This window comes from Puma concolor, chromosome B2 (assembly GCF_028749965.1).
Source record: "Puma concolor isolate L17-30 chromosome B2, mPumCon1.1.hap2, whole genome shotgun sequence".
NCBI classification, from domain to species: Eukaryota; Metazoa; Chordata; class Mammalia; order Carnivora; family Felidae; genus Puma; species Puma concolor.
This window is the reverse complement of record NC_141671.1, coordinates 78,321,284-78,337,671: the sequence shown is the minus strand read 5'-3', so window position 1 is coordinate 78,337,671 and position 16,388 is coordinate 78,321,284. Positions and strand designations below refer to the sequence as shown.

At 36.7% G+C, this 16,388-nt stretch overlaps 2 protein-coding genes across 12 annotated transcripts in view; one reads left to right on the top strand and one right to left on the bottom strand.

Moving 5' to 3' along the window:
- The window catches only part of SNX14 (sorting nexin 14), a 99,061-nt gene that overhangs the window by 70,492 nt on the left and 12,181 nt on the right, over window positions 1–16,388 (top strand). For 4 of the 10 annotated variants that reach the window (XM_086707356.1, XM_086707354.1, XM_086707355.1 and 1 more), the window contains 6 exons: window positions 2,789–2,912; window positions 3,184–3,348; window positions 3,482–3,577; window positions 6,114–6,205; window positions 7,000–7,056; window positions 7,617–7,846. In XM_086707356.1, coding sequence (XP_086563482.1) covers window positions 2,789–2,912; window positions 3,184–3,348; window positions 3,482–3,577; window positions 6,114–6,205; window positions 7,000–7,056; window positions 7,617–7,655 — 573 coding nt within the window. In that variant the 3' untranslated portion in view covers window positions 7,656–7,846. Of the gene's footprint in view, window positions 1–2,788; window positions 2,913–3,183; window positions 3,349–3,481; window positions 3,578–6,113; window positions 6,206–6,999; window positions 7,057–7,616; window positions 7,847–10,215; window positions 10,335–13,162; window positions 15,844–16,388 lie in introns of those variants that run through there. The other 6 variants (XM_086707351.1, XM_086707352.1, XM_086707349.1 and 3 more) reach the window with 3 other exon arrangements.
- The window catches only part of NT5E (5'-nucleotidase ecto), a 51,057-nt gene continuing 48,705 nt past the window's right edge, over window positions 14,037–16,388 (bottom strand). The window contains exon 9 of one of the 2 annotated variants that reach the window (XM_086707364.1): window positions 14,037–16,242. In XM_086707364.1, coding sequence (XP_086563490.1) covers window positions 16,079–16,242 — 164 coding nt within the window. In that variant the 3' untranslated portion in view covers window positions 14,037–16,078. The remainder of the gene's footprint in view (window positions 16,243–16,388) is intronic. The other variant, XM_086707363.1, reaches the window with a different exon arrangement.

The following is a 16,388-nucleotide window of genomic DNA, read 5'->3' as shown; positions in this document are numbered from 1 at the left end:
GAGTCATAAGGTTTGAAGTTACCCTACTTGGAACAGCTTTTCCATTGTAGGGAGAATCATGTGTTAATGAAATGAATGGGACTTATTTCCTTTATATGGAAATCAGTTGTACAGTGTAAGGAGGGTATTTTATGTAGTTGCTTGCATCTTTGCTTTTAACAGGTAAATTTTTCTTTATATAATTGCATTTGCAAATTTCTAACATTTACGTCTTTGGGGGATTTTTTATTTTAAGTTTATTCTTTATTTTGAGAAAGGGAGAAAGAGAGTGAGGAAGGGACAGAGAGGGAGGGAGAGAGAGGATCCCACGCAGGCTCCACACGTCAGTGCAAAGCCTGATATGGGGCTTAAACGTATGAAGCATGAGATCATGACCTGAGCTGAAGTCCAATGCTTAACCAACAGAGCCACCCAGGCGCCCCTTGGGGGATTTTTTAAGGTGGTTTTCTTAGGTTGTAAATCACCAACTTCTAATACTCATGAAGTAAATTGATACAATGTAGTCATGTTGATTTGATGCTTATTTTATCTAATCTTAATGGCTTATATAATATTTAATCCATTAAGCAAGTATTTTAACCTGTGCCAACACTGGAATATAAAGATATATTTCCTGTCCACAGGAAGCTCAGTTTAGTGCCAGAATAGTGCTCAGCATGAGGAGCTATGTGAGCTCAAAGGACAGCCTTCCCCCTTTAACCCCAAAACTCACTTTTTTGTTATTACTATAAAAGGTGTCTTTAATATTTTTTTCACTTTATCACTTTCATTTGATAAATACAGTTAATTTTTATGTGTTGATTTTTTTAAATTCAGTAACTTTGCTAGACTTGTACTAATTTTAGTAATATATCTATTAATTCTTTAATACACATTATCTGCAAATGGTGGTTTTGTTTCATTCATGGCTAGGACCTGTTGTACAAAGAGAATCATTTCAGTATTTCACCATTAAATAGTGTATAGTGTAGCTTTTTTCATAGATATTCTTTATAAGGTTAAAGAAGTTTGCACCATCTTTATGGGTGGAGTTGGTCTCTACTGGAATGAATTATGCTTGCAAACCAAGGTTTTTACTGTAATTTTTCTTTCTCATTCTATCCTTGCCAATTTTTTAAAAAAACTTATTTATTTATCTTGAGAGAAAGAGCACAAGCAGGGGAGCAGCAGACAGAGAGGGAGGGAGAGAGGATCTCAAGCAGGTTCCATGTTCAGTACAGAGCCAGATGCAGGACTTGAACTCACAAACCATGAGATTATGACCTGGGCCGAAATCAAGAGTCGGACACTTAACTGACTGAGCCACCCAATTGCCCCAATCCTTGTCAGGTTTTGGTATTAAAGTTATATTAACCTTTTTCTGTTTGCTGGTAAAATTATAATTGGAATTATTAGTTCTTTGAATAATTTATATGATTGGTTGTTAAAGTCCTCTAAGCCTCAAGTTTTGTTTATAGGAAGGTTTTCTTTAAAAACCAATTTCGGGACGCTTAGGTGGCTGAGTCGAGTGTCTAACTTTGGCTCAGGTCATGATCTCGTGGTTCGTGAGTTCGAGTCCTGAATTGAGCTCTCTACTGTCAGCTCGGAGTCAGAGCAGAACCTACTTCAGATTCTCTGTCCCCTCTCGCCCTGCACCTTCCCTGCTCATTCTCTCTCAAAAATAAATAAACATTAAAACAAACAATTTCTTTAGTGATTATAGTATTCTTCAGATTTGTTTTGTGAGTCCGTTTTGATAGGTTATATTTTTCTTTAAAAAAAATTTTTTTTTAACGTTTATTTATTTTTGAGATAGAGACAGAGCATGAACAGGGGAGGGGCAGAGAGAGAGGGAGACACAGAATCTGAAACCGGCTCCAGCCTCTGAGCTGTCAGCACAGAGCCCGACGCGGGGCTCGAACTCACGGACCGTGAAATCATGACCTGAGCCGAAGCCGGCCGCTTAACTGACTGAGCCACCCAGGTGCCCCGATAGGTTATATTTTTCAACGCATTTTTTATTCAATCTAAATTTGAAAATTTTTTGTCCTGAAGTTGTCAATAATGTCCTTTTAATTTTTTCTAACATCTGTAGTTATATCCCCTTTTATTTTTTATATTATTTGTGTCATTTTCTTTTTTTATTTTTTTGATCAATCTTGCCAAAGATTTTGTCCTTTTGATCTCTTGGCTTTGTTGATCTTTTCTAGCATACTTTTAGTTCCTTTATTTCTGCTGTTTCATTATTATTATTATTATCAAGAATAGACTTTTTTTGCATAGTTGGGAGTAAGTAGGGCTGAGATTTCGTTGCATTTCATCATTTTTACTATAAGAAGTTTTTTGCATCTTTTTTTTTTCACATTTTCAGACTATGACTGTTACTGTCAAACTTTGGTTAGAGCTCAATGTTCACCTCTAAACACCCTTTAATTAATTAACTAGTGAATTATAATCTTTAAGTCATGTTAGTTTTAAAATTAGCTGTCATTAATATATTTATACATCTTTATATGTTTATTTGCTCATTTTGGTATAAAAAAGCAAAGGGGTTCTTCCTATGGGTAATTATCTGTTTTGTCTTAAATGAATGGAGACTTTTGTGTACTACTTTGGGGAGAATGTATTTTTTAATTCAATTTTGGATATAAATGTGGAATTTTGGAGACAGAGCTTAACCTATCTAATGCTCGTTTTGATTAAAAAAGGTTTAAATGCCTGTGTTCTGTTGTCACTTTAGCCTTAGTGTTTGTTTATTAGCAGGTGTAATAAACTATGCATCTCTTTACTATTTCAATTTTTACTTCAGCTTTTCAGTGATCTATTTAAGAATAATGCAAACCGTGCTGAGAATACAGAAAGAAAGCAAAATCAGAATTATTTTATGGAGATGATGACTGTAGAAGGAGTCTATGATTACCTGATGTATGTAGGTAAGGTCTGTCTGGTTATATTAAAACCTATTTTTCATTCATGTGTCCTGTATCTTCTGTGATACAAATTAATGCTCTTCACTATTGCCCCATTGTAACTTCTTTTTAAATTAAAGATATTTCTTTTATTAGAATTTGGTACAAATGGTCCTGAACATATTAAAGTTACTAGTGTTTACAAATAAAATATTACCATTTTTGTGTTTTCACATTGGAGAATGTTTGAAATACCTGTTTATCTTAACAAAATATTCTATATGATCCCTCTCAGGACGGGTGGTTTTCCAAGTTCCTGACTGGCTTCATCATCTCTTAATGGGAACTCGAATCCTGTTTAAAAATACCTTGGAAATGTATACTGACTACTATCTTCATTGTAAACTAGAACAACTATTTCAGGAGCACCGTTTGGTCTCACTTATAACACTTCTCAGAGGTATTTTCTCATGTGTTTGTTTCAGGTCTTGTGTACTGTTGTGTCTTGTTTTTCATTGGTTTATTGGTATTTCTGCTATGAAGAAGTACTTCGTGTATAATAGGTGAAAATATTTCTTTTTGTTTCATTTTAGATGCTGTATTCTGTGAAAACACTGAACCTCGTTCTCTCCAAGATAAGCAAAAACGAGCAAAACAGACTTTTGAAGAAATGATGAATTACATTCCAGGTGTAATATCTAAGTAGTAAATACAGATTAGCACCCCTTTGAGATCACGATGTATAGTAATTATTGAGGCCAATTTTTAGTTTGAGTTTTCATTTTAGTAATAGTTACTAAGGACAAAGTAAAATTAAGTCATTAGTTAAATAAAATTTGGTTTTTATAATATAAGCACAATGAAATTTAAGACAGGCTTTTTCTACCTATGCAACAGCCAGATTTTTTTAGCAACAACTTATAATCAGACTGATCAAAGTGATCTGTTTGTGGGACAGTTGGAATCCTGCTGCCCACTCTACAATGAGAAGAGCTTCACTCGTGTTTATGAGTAAAAGGTCAGAATTCATTCGTTCATTTCAAATTTATTGAGCTCTTTCCACATGTCAGGCACTATGCAGAATGCAAGGGATATAAAAAGTGTACTTGAGTAGTTCAGTCTAGTGGACAGACAGACATACAGATAAAACATACATATGATAAGAGAGAAGGCATGTTCCAAGTCACAGAGTGTGTCTCAGAGGAGGAGAATGATCATTTCTCCTGTAAAGGAGGTAAGCTTGGACCACAAGGTAAATAAATAGTAGTAACCTGTTACAGAGATGGGAAATACAAGGAAAAGATGCAAGGAGTCAAAGCAGAGGATACTTAGTTTAGAATATTTTGAGTGTGAAGTTCCTATACAGTATTCAGGAAGACATGTCTAGTAAGTAGTGAGATACCCAGGTTTTGAAATTGGATTAATGAACAGTACAGGATAGAGACATAGAAGTTATGTGTAGTGGATAATAATGCTCAGAGAGAAAATACAGAGTAAGAACCAAAGAAGCCTTTGGACTGTACCTTTGGACTGTACCTTAGAGAATTCTCATCATTGAAAAATTAGTCTCAGAATAGTCCTGTTGCTCTGTGTGAAGACAGTTAAGTTAAATCCCTGGGCTGAATATAAAAGTGAATAAAAGCTATTCTGGGGTAAGTCTTCTGTAGGTAAATGATGAAATAATTTCTTACCTGTTTTGTAATAGTGACCCTTAGCATTCATGGCTTTAACAGTCTTAGTTTGATATTCAGGGACAACATGGAAAGCCACTGAATGTAATAATTTGTTATTTTGCTGAGACATGAATTTGAATCACCTCTACTTCAAGACTCCTTTTGGGAAGGAATAATTTAGTAAACTTAGCATGTCTTTCTGTTGTCCTCTACCCCTCAATCTTACTTAGGATTTCTGAAGGATCTGAAAGGATCACTTATTTTTGTCCATTATGGTTCACACATATTAATTGGGAAGTTCTGTATAGTATTGGTGAATTAGCAGATTCATAAAGATCCATATTGGGCCACATAATCTTGAAAAGATCAAGGATCTACTATGCTTGTTATAAATTGAATTTGGCCTTTGCCACTTAGGGTTAGATTTATCTCCTAGAAGCAAACATAAGGTGAGAACTTTTTCAAGAACATCATTAAGAGTTTTATTATGTTTGGGGGGGAAAGGACACATATTTGGGCATTTGGTTTACTTGATAATTTTACTTTTTGCCTTGGGAAAAAGGTTTAGTTGAGGTTTTTAGTAAGGACTGACTCTTTGGTAATAGAAGTGATACATGACATCTGTGGGGTCAAACATGAATCAGAACTTTTTAGATCCTAAATTAGTATTTAAACATTTCCCAAAAAGATTATTCTGTAAGATGGTTAATAATAATTATGCAAAAAGTACAAAATAAAGTGGTCATATTCATTGAGGAAAGTCTATATTAAACAGTTAACTTTTTTTCCTGATACTAAGATATTCAAACATTATGAAAAAATATATAGTAAAAAGTAGAAGCCATCTCCCCAATGTGCATAAGTATCCATGTACTCAGCTTGGTGTTAATCATCGCAAATATTTTTCTGTGCATTTCTATACATGTGTATACAAATGCATATGCATAATTTTGGGATTTTTATTTGTTTTATCTGAATGGAATAACACAGTGTGTATTACTTTACAACTGTCTTTTATCACTTAATAGTGTAAATAGTATAACAGTATAAATAGTATAAATTTTTTTTTTTTTTTTAACGTTTGTTTATTTTTGGGACAGAGAGAGAGAGAGCATGAACAGGGGAGGGGCAGAGAAGAGAGGGAGACACAGAATCGGAAACAGGCTCCAGGCTCTGAGCCATCAGCCCAGAGCCCGACGCGGGGCTCGAACTCACGGACTGCAAGATCGTGACCTGGCTGAAGTTGGATGCTTAACCGACTGCGCCACCCAGGCGCCCCAATAGTATAAATTTTTTTACTGCAACACTCCTCAGCACTTGCAGTATACTTGGTGCATTGTGAATCTCCAGAAGGAGGATATACGGTTCTGAGTTTCTTGACCATAGAAGTGTTTTTTCCAGGAGGCTCTTGCAAGAACACTGGTTTAGGAAATGCTGATTTACAGTTTTTGTGTAATATCTGGGAAACAGAGTGAAGATTTTGCTTTATGGTCCACTAAATGATGAGTCACTTTGTAATATGAAATGTTTCACATTTGGCTTTCTTGTTTAGATCTGATAGTCAAGTGTATTGGTGAAGAAGCCAAGTATGAAAGCATCAGACTTCTATTTGATGGCTTACAACAGCCAGTTCTCAATAAACAGGTAAAAATCATTAAAGGAGGTTGACTAGTGTTGGCTAGGTTTTGTGAACGACACACAGTAGGATTCTGGTATGTTATTGTGAAGTGACACTCTCAAGGTGGTGCACTTCAAACATTCGGACAGAAAAAAAATGTTTCATCTTTGTTACTCTTTTTTGCTGACTACTTTTTAATTTTTTTAATTAAGTTTTCTATTTTAATTCCAGTATAATTAACATATAGTGTCATATTAGTTTCAAGTATATAATGTGATTTAACCAGTCTATATATTAATCAGTCCTCATCAGGATAAGTGTACTCTTTCTTAGTCCCCTTCCCCTATAGCACCCATTTCCCCTTGCCTTGTGGTAACCATCAGTTTGTTCTCTAGTTTACTTTTTTTTCTTTATAACATAAGTAGTTTTGACTTAAAATAAACATAGATTCATTGTAGAAAATTTGGAATTTATACAAAATTCATGAAATAAAGTAAAATTTAAAAAATTAAGAATTCTATCATTCAGATTACATTAGAATAACCACAGTTAACACTACATATATAGTGCAGTATGTACATATTTTGTTGAGATCCTAATAAGTTAAAATTTTGTATCCTGCTTCCTTCTTCAAAATTTTGTTATGTATAAAATAGTTAAGATAAAATGAATTATGCAGCATAATAATAAAATGTCCACATGTATATTTGAGTTCTCCCTGCTTTCTCATTTAGACATAACCACAGTCCTGAATTTTGTGTTTATCATTTTTATGGTTTTTTTGTCTAATGCCTTAAAAAATTTTTTTTTGGTGCTTTAGCTGACTTATGTTTTATTGGACATTGTGATACAAGAACTATTTCCAGAGCTCAATAAGGTAACTGAAAAGCAGCAGTTTTATTCTTTGTTTTTGATGGTATGCTGACATTTATTTTAATAAGGGACACAAAAATTAAGGAAACCCTTGTTACTATGATCCTTTTAAAAATGAACAACCTTAACAAATGACTCTTTATATTTTCTTTTTTCAACATGCTTAAACATAGAGTCAGTTTTGGGTGGACAGGAAAGGAATAGCCTGTGTTTTGACTTCCCTGCTTCCTAATTACAAGCAGATAGGAATGTTATATACCCTGTAGTCTTTCCAGAGAAAGGTATGAATTTAAATGCTAGCACTAGAATGGGCCAAACTCTTCAGGCTGTTATCTGTCTGTGACACTGAATGCTGTGTAAGTCAGTCTTGAGTGTTTTTGAGGTGGTTGAACTTATATGAACCCAAGAGTACAAAATGAATTGGAATTAGAGCATGGCAAAATGTCTCTCTCTCTCTCCTAATGTCTTAGGTTAGAATTTTAATACACTGAAATTGTTATTAGGCACTTCACAAATGAACGCTGTTTTATTGTCTTCTATTGAATAGATTTATTTTTACTTTAGGTACAAAAAGAAGTTACCTCTGTGACGTCCTGGATGTAAACATTTGGATTTGAGATACAATGACCAGATAGATAACAAATTTCTGCTTTGCTAATTAATGTAGTATATATGTACTTTTTTCTTTTACTTTTGTATATTCTTGTATATATCATGTAATCCAGTGTCTGAATTTTTGATTTTTTTTTTGTTTTAATAAAGACTAACACAAACTTAATAATGATTAAAAGTGATTGGGTTTCATAGTCTTTCATTTTACACCTGTTACCAAAATTTTATTAGAATATATGTCATTTGCTGTTGCCATTTTTTAAAATGTTTTATTTATTTATTTTGAGAGAGAGAGAGCATGTGAGTGCCAGCGGGACGGGGTGGGGGGGGGAGAGAATCCCAAGCTGACAATGTGGAGACTGACCTTAAGAACTGTGAGATCACAATCAGAGCCAAAATCAAGAGTCGGATGCTTAACTGACTGAGCCACCCAGGTACCCCTACTATTGCCATTTTTTAAAGAGGTAGGGCAAACAGATAGGACCAATAATCTTTGTATTGTATCACTTTGAAAATAATTATGTTTAGTGTGGAGAAATTGTAGTAAGATCTGATTTGCTTTCTTATTTAGAGTTAATACATTTTAGTAGATGTATCTTTTTTTTTGCCCCTATTTTCTACACAGGTAGCTATGTGTTTATAAAGAAGACATCCTTGGGGCGCCTGGGTGGCGCAGTCGGTTAAGCGTCCGACTTCAGCCAGGTCACGATCTCGCGGTCCGTGAGTTCGAGCCCCGCGTCAGGCTCTGGGCTGATGGCTCAGAGCCTGGAGCCTGTTTCTGATTCTGTGTCTCCCTCTCTCTCTGCCCCTCCCCCATTCATGCTCTGTCTCTCTCTGTCCCAAAAATAAATAAACGTTGAAAAAAAAAATTAAAAAAAAAAAATAATAAAAATAAAGAAGACATCCTTTATGAGTTTTTCTTAAGAAACAAAGCACTTTTCCTTACTCTTGCTGGATTGACAGGTTATTGCCCTTTTTAAGTGTGAAAACTGACTACAAACAGATATTTCTGATGGTGTGGTTGCAGCTATATTTTACTGAATGAATGTAGCTATATTCCAAAATCTTATATAACAATTTAGTCAAGTAGATTTTTGGATTATATTGTCTGTTATCTCTCCAAAAGGAAAATACAGAATTAATTGTATTTCTTGAGGGAAGTTAATTTGTTTTTAATTTTTAAAATGTTTATTTAATTTTGAGAGAGAGTGAGTGACGAGTGGGGGACAGGCAGAGAGATGGAGATAGAGAATCTGAAGCAGGCTCCAGGCTCTGAGCTGTCAGCACAGAGCCCGATGTGGGGCTTGAATTCACGAAATGTGAGATCATGACCTGAGCTGAAGTCCGCACTGAACCAACCAAGCCACCCAGGCGCCCTAATTAAAAAATTTTTCTTAATGTTTGTTTATTTTTGAGAGGGAGACTGAGCAAAAGAGGGGGAGGGGCAGAAGGAGAGGGAGATAGTGAATCAAGAGCAGGCTCCAGGCTCTGGTTTGACAGCACAGAGTCAGACACGGGGCTCAAGCCCATGAAATGTGAGATTATGACCTGAGCCAAAGTCAGATGCTTAACCAACTGAACCACCCAGGCTCCCCTTGAGGAAAGTTAAATTAAAAGATTAGAGTCAGTGTTCGGAATTCTACTTATAGTTCCCTCCCATGCTATACTTTTCTCCTTAAAACAAGTTTGTCTTTCAAGATCGAGCATTTTGTGTTTGCTAATTGGTCGTAGCATTCATTCAGGCTGTATTTATTGAGTTTCAACTATGTATTAGATACTAAGCTGGGTAATAGGGAACTCTAAATATAATTTGGAAATCTAACCTGTTTAATACTGTTTACTTATTTTTTTTTCCAAAAAAAGTGGTTATTAGGTGTTGGAATTTTTTTAATGTTTATTTTTGAGAGAGAGTACATGCATGAGTGAGGGAAGGGCTGAGAGAGGGAGACAGAGGATCCGCAGCAGGTTCCACACTGACAATAGAGTCTGATGTGGGGCCCAAACTTATGGAGCCACGAGGTCATGACCTGAACTGAAGTTGGACGCTTAACCAACTGAGCCACTCAAGTGTCCTGGTGTTGTAAATTTTTTAAAAAATGTTTATTTATTTTGAGAGAGAGAGCATGTTCATGCATGTGAATGGGGGAGAGGCAGAGAGAGAATCCCAAGCAGGCTCCTTGCTGTCAGCACAGAGCCTGACCTGGGGCTTGATTTCACAGTTTGTGAGATCGTGACCTGAGCTGAAATCAAGAGTTGGACGCTTAACCCAGTGAGCCACCCAGGCACCCCAGTTTTATTATATTTTTAATTGTTTCAAGATTCTAGTATATATATGAGTTTCTGTGAGTTGGTACTTTAATACAAAGCCTTAAACATTTACTGATTTCTCAGGGACAGATGGAAAGTTAATCAGGTTAACTCTTCACATTTGAATCCATAGCATTTTAAGCACTATTTAAAATGTCATGGTGAGCTGGAAAAAATATTTCACAGCCCTTGTTATCTCATTCTCACCTACTGTCCTATAAATCGTCATATTCTCTTTATTTAGGTGAGAAAAATGTTCTTAGGAGTGTATCATTCTGCTTGGGCTTCTATAACAAAATACCACAGACTGTGTGGCTCTAACAACAAATTTATTTCTCATAGTTCTGGAGGCTAGAATCCAAGGTAGGTTTCATTGTGAGGCCTCTTCCTTTGGCTTGCAGATAGCTGCCTTCTCACATGTGCTCCTGACCTCTCTGTGTACCTTTGTGGGAGGAGAGAAGGAAAGAGCTTGCTTTCTCTCTCTCTCTCTCTCTCTCTCTATCCTTATAAGGGCATCAGTCCAGTTGGTTAGGGTCCCACTCTTATGACCTCATTTAACCTTAATTACTTCCTAAAAGCCCCATCTCCAAAGACAGTCACAAGGTGGTTTTGGGCTTCAACATACGAATTTTAGGAAGGCACAGTTCCATCCATAGCAGTGGCTGAGCTCTATTTAAAGAAAATGTGTATAAAAATCTACACATACAAAATTAATTATTCATATTATCAAAGGAAAAGGAACCAGATGCAATCTCTGTTGGCAAGGCATTTTATATTCACTATCACGTTTTATCATCCATCATAGTAACTGTGAGATGGTATTATTCCTATATTATAGGTAAGGATATTGAAGCCAGAGAGAGTAGTGAAGTTAGAATTCAAACTTCGATTTGTCTCTCATCTTGTCCTTGTTAGTGTTGCCCCATAGAAAGAGCTTTTATTTCCAAAAGTAGTCACTCTTTGGATCCTTTTAAAAAGTATGTTCCCCAGTCATTTCATATATTTTACTTTGTACATTCCTTCCTATCTTTATGTGTGTTCTCTTGTGCATGAGCTTCACATTTTGAAATGTGTTTAATAGAAACAACTATCAGTGTTTCTGGTTGAGGGGATAAAATGAAATTAAATAGATGGGAAGACATTTTCAGATATTTAAAGGACATTAAAATTGTGTTTTAAGTATAATTAGTTATAGATATCAGAAGATCCTGAGAAATGATTGAAAGCAACCACTTAAATGATCATTTTTGACTTAGTAAAAACCATTTGATTCTATTGTAGAAATATAAATAGAAATCTAATTTGCTTCTGTTTTTAGCAGAGTGTGTAATGATATATACACAAATTGTAATTTCAGATATAGTCAACATTGGAATAAAAATGATTGAATGAATGAGCAAATGAATAGTTCTTGCCAGTTCATTATACTTCTGTGTCAAGGAGTATGCTGTCTGTAACGTACCCAGTTATCTCTTTGGCAGTGCTCTATACACAGAGAAGAAATCTTTTTTTAAATTTTTTTTTTTTTCAACGTTTATTTATTTTGGGGACAGAGAGAGACAGAGCATGAACGGGGGAGGGGCAGAGAGAGAGGGAGACACAGAATCGGAAACAGGCTCCAGGCTCTGAGCCATCAGCCCAGAGCCCGACGCGGGGCTCGAACTCACGGAGCGCGAGATCGTGACCTGGCTGAAGTCGGACGCTTAACCGACTGCGCCACCCAGGCGCCCCGAGAAGAAATCTTTAACCTGAGGCCCATGAGCTCCAGTGAAAACTAGTTTTTTTTTTTTTTTTTTATTTCACTTTTGTTAATTTGATATTTATGATTTTTTTTTTCCTATCAAACACTCTATGTAGTGGATGTATTTGTATTCCAATGACACCCTATTTACATAAAGCCGTGGCAGGCAGGATTTGGCTCTCAGGCTGCAGTTTGCTAATCCCTGATGTTGAAGAACAAAACAAGGGAGAAAAAGGAATACTGTTAGAAAAGTTATAATTACCTTCATATTAAGGAACAAGGGAATTAAATTTTTGGAGAAAGGCAGCTGTCCTTAGGGGTAACTTAATTGGCCTTTTGGTTGCAGAGAGGTTAAAGAAGAGTCAAACACTCTGCGTAATGAAAAGGGTGTCTTCTGTAGGTAGAGAAAACTTAATTATCTGTATTCTCTGGAGGGGTGAGGCCAGAGAAAAGGACTGTGTGTGTGGCTTTTGGACTGAGTGAGGAGGAGGGTGGCAGAAAGGTACAAGGGAAGGAATTATACACAGTTCATTCAGTTTATTCGTGTGTAGTGCACACTCACCCATGTGCCAGGCAGTTTTAGATAAGCTAGGGATATTATTTGTGCATTTAGAAACCTACATTCAAACTCCAAGAGACAGACAATAAGATAAATAAGGAAATTATAGTATCTTAGAAAATAAGTGCTCAGAAGAAACATTTTGAACTAAGGAGGGGAATATGGGGGAGGGTTGCAGTTTTAAATGGCGGGGTCTGGGACCTTGGAAAAGACTTGAAGGAAGTGAGAAATCAGGTAATGCAGGTATGTAGGAGTCCATGTTCCAAGTAGAGAAAATAGCACATGCAAAGGTTTGAGTGGGAGAGTGTTTTGTAGGAAGAATAGCACGGAGATCAGTGTGGCCACATCAGGGAGAGTGAAGAGAAATAATGTCAGAGAAGTAATGGGAAACCAGATCACAGAGGGCCTTGTAGGCCATTGGGATAATTTATTGTTGCTTTTACTGGGAGTGTGGTAAAAAGATTTTGAGCCATTGAGCAACACAGTCTTGCTTAATACTGTAAGACATCACCTTGGCTGCTGAATTGAGAATGTTGGGAACTGACTAGAGTGGAGCAGAAGTGGAGACCAACTCATTTAGGAGGCTGCTGAAGCAATTCAGAAGTGGCAGTGATTTGAAGCAAGGTAGTACTTGTGAAGGGTGTTGTGTGCCTGTGTGTGTGTGTGTGTGTGTGTGTGTTGGGAAGCAAGATTTACCCAGGGACATAATGTGAGTTTGAGAAAACGGGAGCCACCAAGGATGACTCCCCTGTGTCCCCTGAAAAGATGGTGGGGCTTGGGCCCTTATCCCCATTTCCTGTGAATGTGACCTTATTTGGAAATAGTGTTTTTTTTAGGTGACTAAGTCATTACAGTGGGCCTAATACAGTATGACTTTGTTCTTATAAATAGGGGAAATTTGGACATAGAGACAGACATACAGAGGGAAAAGGATGTAAAAACAGAGGGAAAATACCAGCTATAAGGCAAGGAATGCCTGATGCTACCAGAAGCTAGGAGAGGCTTGGAGTAGATTCTTCACGACAGTCTTCAGAAGGAAACAACCTTGCCAACTTGATCTCAGGCTTCTGACCTCCAGAAGGGTGAGACTATAAATTTTTGTTGTTTAAGCCATCCAGTTTATGTCAATTTATTACAGCAGGCCCAGATAACTAATCAGGAAACTTTCCTAATTTTGGGAAGTGTAGCCATGGATCTATCCTCAAGGGATAGATATCCAGACTCCTCAAGGGAGCAACTTTTCCTAATGGGCAACTGTTGGCAGTCTCAACTTTCTTCTAAGAAACCCTGCTTATTCTTTGTTAGAAACTGCTGAAGGCAGTTCTGGCACCAAATGGATTTAACGGATCCATTTGATCAAGACAGAACAATTGGTTTATTTATCAATATGCCTGAAGAAGATTCTTAGATGCACAGGCAGTTCAGACAAATTAGTTAAATCCCCAACATTGTCCAACTTGGGCATTTTTATTTTTAGTAAACAACTACAAGCCTCAAAACAATTTCTACATTAGATTCTGTATATGAAAGCCAGAAAATATAAGAGTATTATTTAAAATATCCTTTATTTACTGTTTTATCTAAAAATTGCATGCATTTTTCTTCTTGTTGTTTTGGCTGAAAAGGGGGCTAGGGAAGGTTATCAAATGGCAAGGGACTTATGATCAAGAGAAATGATACCAGTGATAAACCATCAAAAGTTTTCCTTCAGTTGTATTGTCCCAGGTTATAATGTTTGCTTGAGAGAAGAAATAACTACCAAAGACAAGGAGCATATCTTCAGTTTTATTGCACAATTGAATCTACAGCTGTAAAGTGTTTGAGGTCATTTCTTAAACCACTGCACAATATATGCACATATATTTAGAAAACTTACAAAAATGTTCTTTAAAAATTTGTGCTCTAATAGGATTCATTGTATTTTACTGGCCAAGCATAAAAATATACTCCAAATGCACCTTTCTCTAATTTTCCTCTTCCAATCCTATTGACATTTGCTTATAGCTAATCTGTATATGCATAGAACTGAGGGCATTATTTTACTGCAGCAGCCTTTTTAAAGATGTTATAAAATTTTTAAAGTATATTTTGTATCAGGAGTACTTAATATTTGTAAACATTAACAAACACTCCCTCTCCAAACCTCTAGCTGCTGTTTGCTCACCATTTTTTTTTTTTCATTTATTATTTTTGAGAGAGAGAGAGAAAGCATATACAGGGGAAGGGACAGAGAGAGAAGAGAGAGGATCTAAAGAAGGCTCTGTGCTGACAGCAGGGAGCACGACACGGGGCTCCAACCCATGAACCATAACCTGGACCGAAGCTGGATGCTTAACTGACTAAGCCACCCAGGTGCCCCTGCTCACCATTTTTTAAGGTGAAGGCTCCCATTTCTCACTGAAGTTTATGCAATGCTGAGCAGGCTCACATGGTCTCACGACCACCTTAAGCAAGTATTTGTTCTTTTGGTTATAAATCATTTCATCAGTTTGGGTGTTTTCCTGAACACCCACTCAGGGGCTCACTCCCAGGCAGGAGTTCTCATATTCATACTTGAGCATGACTTAAGAGTGTCCAGATTTGCAGGCAGATCTGACTTCAAACTTATTACGTATAACACTTAAAAATCAATCCTTGTCTCCCCTCTGAGTTTTCCATAACTGGGGTGGGGGATGAGAAGGGACAGAGAGAGAGAGAGACAGAGACTAGGGTAAGTGCTGGCATCTTGCTGGGGAGAACAGGTACAAGTTTAGAATCACACCTTAAAAGGTTCTCATACCCTCCCATTAGAAAGAAGGGTGGAAAGAGCACAGAGGCAGAACTGATGGAATCTCATAAAATTATTCACAGGTAATACTATGTATCAGGCACTCTTCTGCTACTCCTTAGCAAATATCTCTTTAACAAATCTAAATGCCCTTTAGCTCCTTTTCTTCCATAATGTAAATATGTCCCGGGTGTCCTGTTCTTCCTTTTCCTTTCTCCCTGCCCCTGGACTATTTTTTGCAGGCTCTGGCCTTTCCCATCATCTGCTGCTGCACTGTTTGTTCCCTGACTTGTTAAAGGCACATGGGTGGTACAGGAGAGAATGCTGCCTGTGTTTAAGTCCATGAAACTCAATGTAACAACAAGATCTAAAAAGGGAAAAGTTAGAGATATGAAATAAAGCAGAGACTTGTCATCCAGGAGCTTGATGCCATTGACAGTTATGAGCAGATGAGACCATTAAGTATCTTTCTGAACAGCAACTGGATGTAGTTGAAAGAGTCTGGACTTGAGGTCAGAAGACCTGGGTGCAGGTCTTAGATTTGTCACTTTCAGCTGTATGGCTTTGAACAAGTCAGCTCTTTCTGAGTTTCAGTTTCCCTGTCTGCCAAATGGGAAAAACATCGCCTGCCTTGCCCACCAGAAAAAGTTATAGGCATCAAATAAGATAAAAACTGCCTTGTAAAGGATAGAGTTCTATGTAAACATAAATTGTTTGGTGGATTAAAATGGATATTAAAAAAATGATTTTTGTGGTTTAAAATTGTTAATATAAGTTTTATTAAAATTTGCATATGTAAACTAAAGATGGTTGGCTTTCCCCTCAAAGGGCTCATTTTCATTTTTTCCTGTGTGTTCAGTGACTTGCTGATCCTGAGTAATGATGTCAGTGTCTTCATTTACAGGCCTCCAGCCTCAGCTTCTGGGGGCCAGCAAAGATGGTCTGTGCCATCACCAAGCCAGTACCTAAAATGCAGACTTGAATCTCACTTGAAAAAAAAAAATGCAGTTCCACACATTAATGGCAAGAGGAATTTATGGCTACTGGTATAAAACAATGCTCACTGCCAAAAAGGAAAGAAATGTTAGAGAAAAGCTTCCACGACAATGACTTCCTGCAGAAAACTTGATCCGACCTTCAACTGCTGGATAAATTACTTTCATTTTTAAGATATATCCAGAAACCACGTTGATATCTTGGTCACCTGGAAAACATATATACATTATTTTAACTACAGAATAAGTAATTACCAATTAACAGTAAGAGGTGGGAAAACCAACGTATTTCTCTAAAGTCTTTTGTAATTGTAAGAGGGAAGATACTACTTTCATAAGCAAGGATAAAATGTCA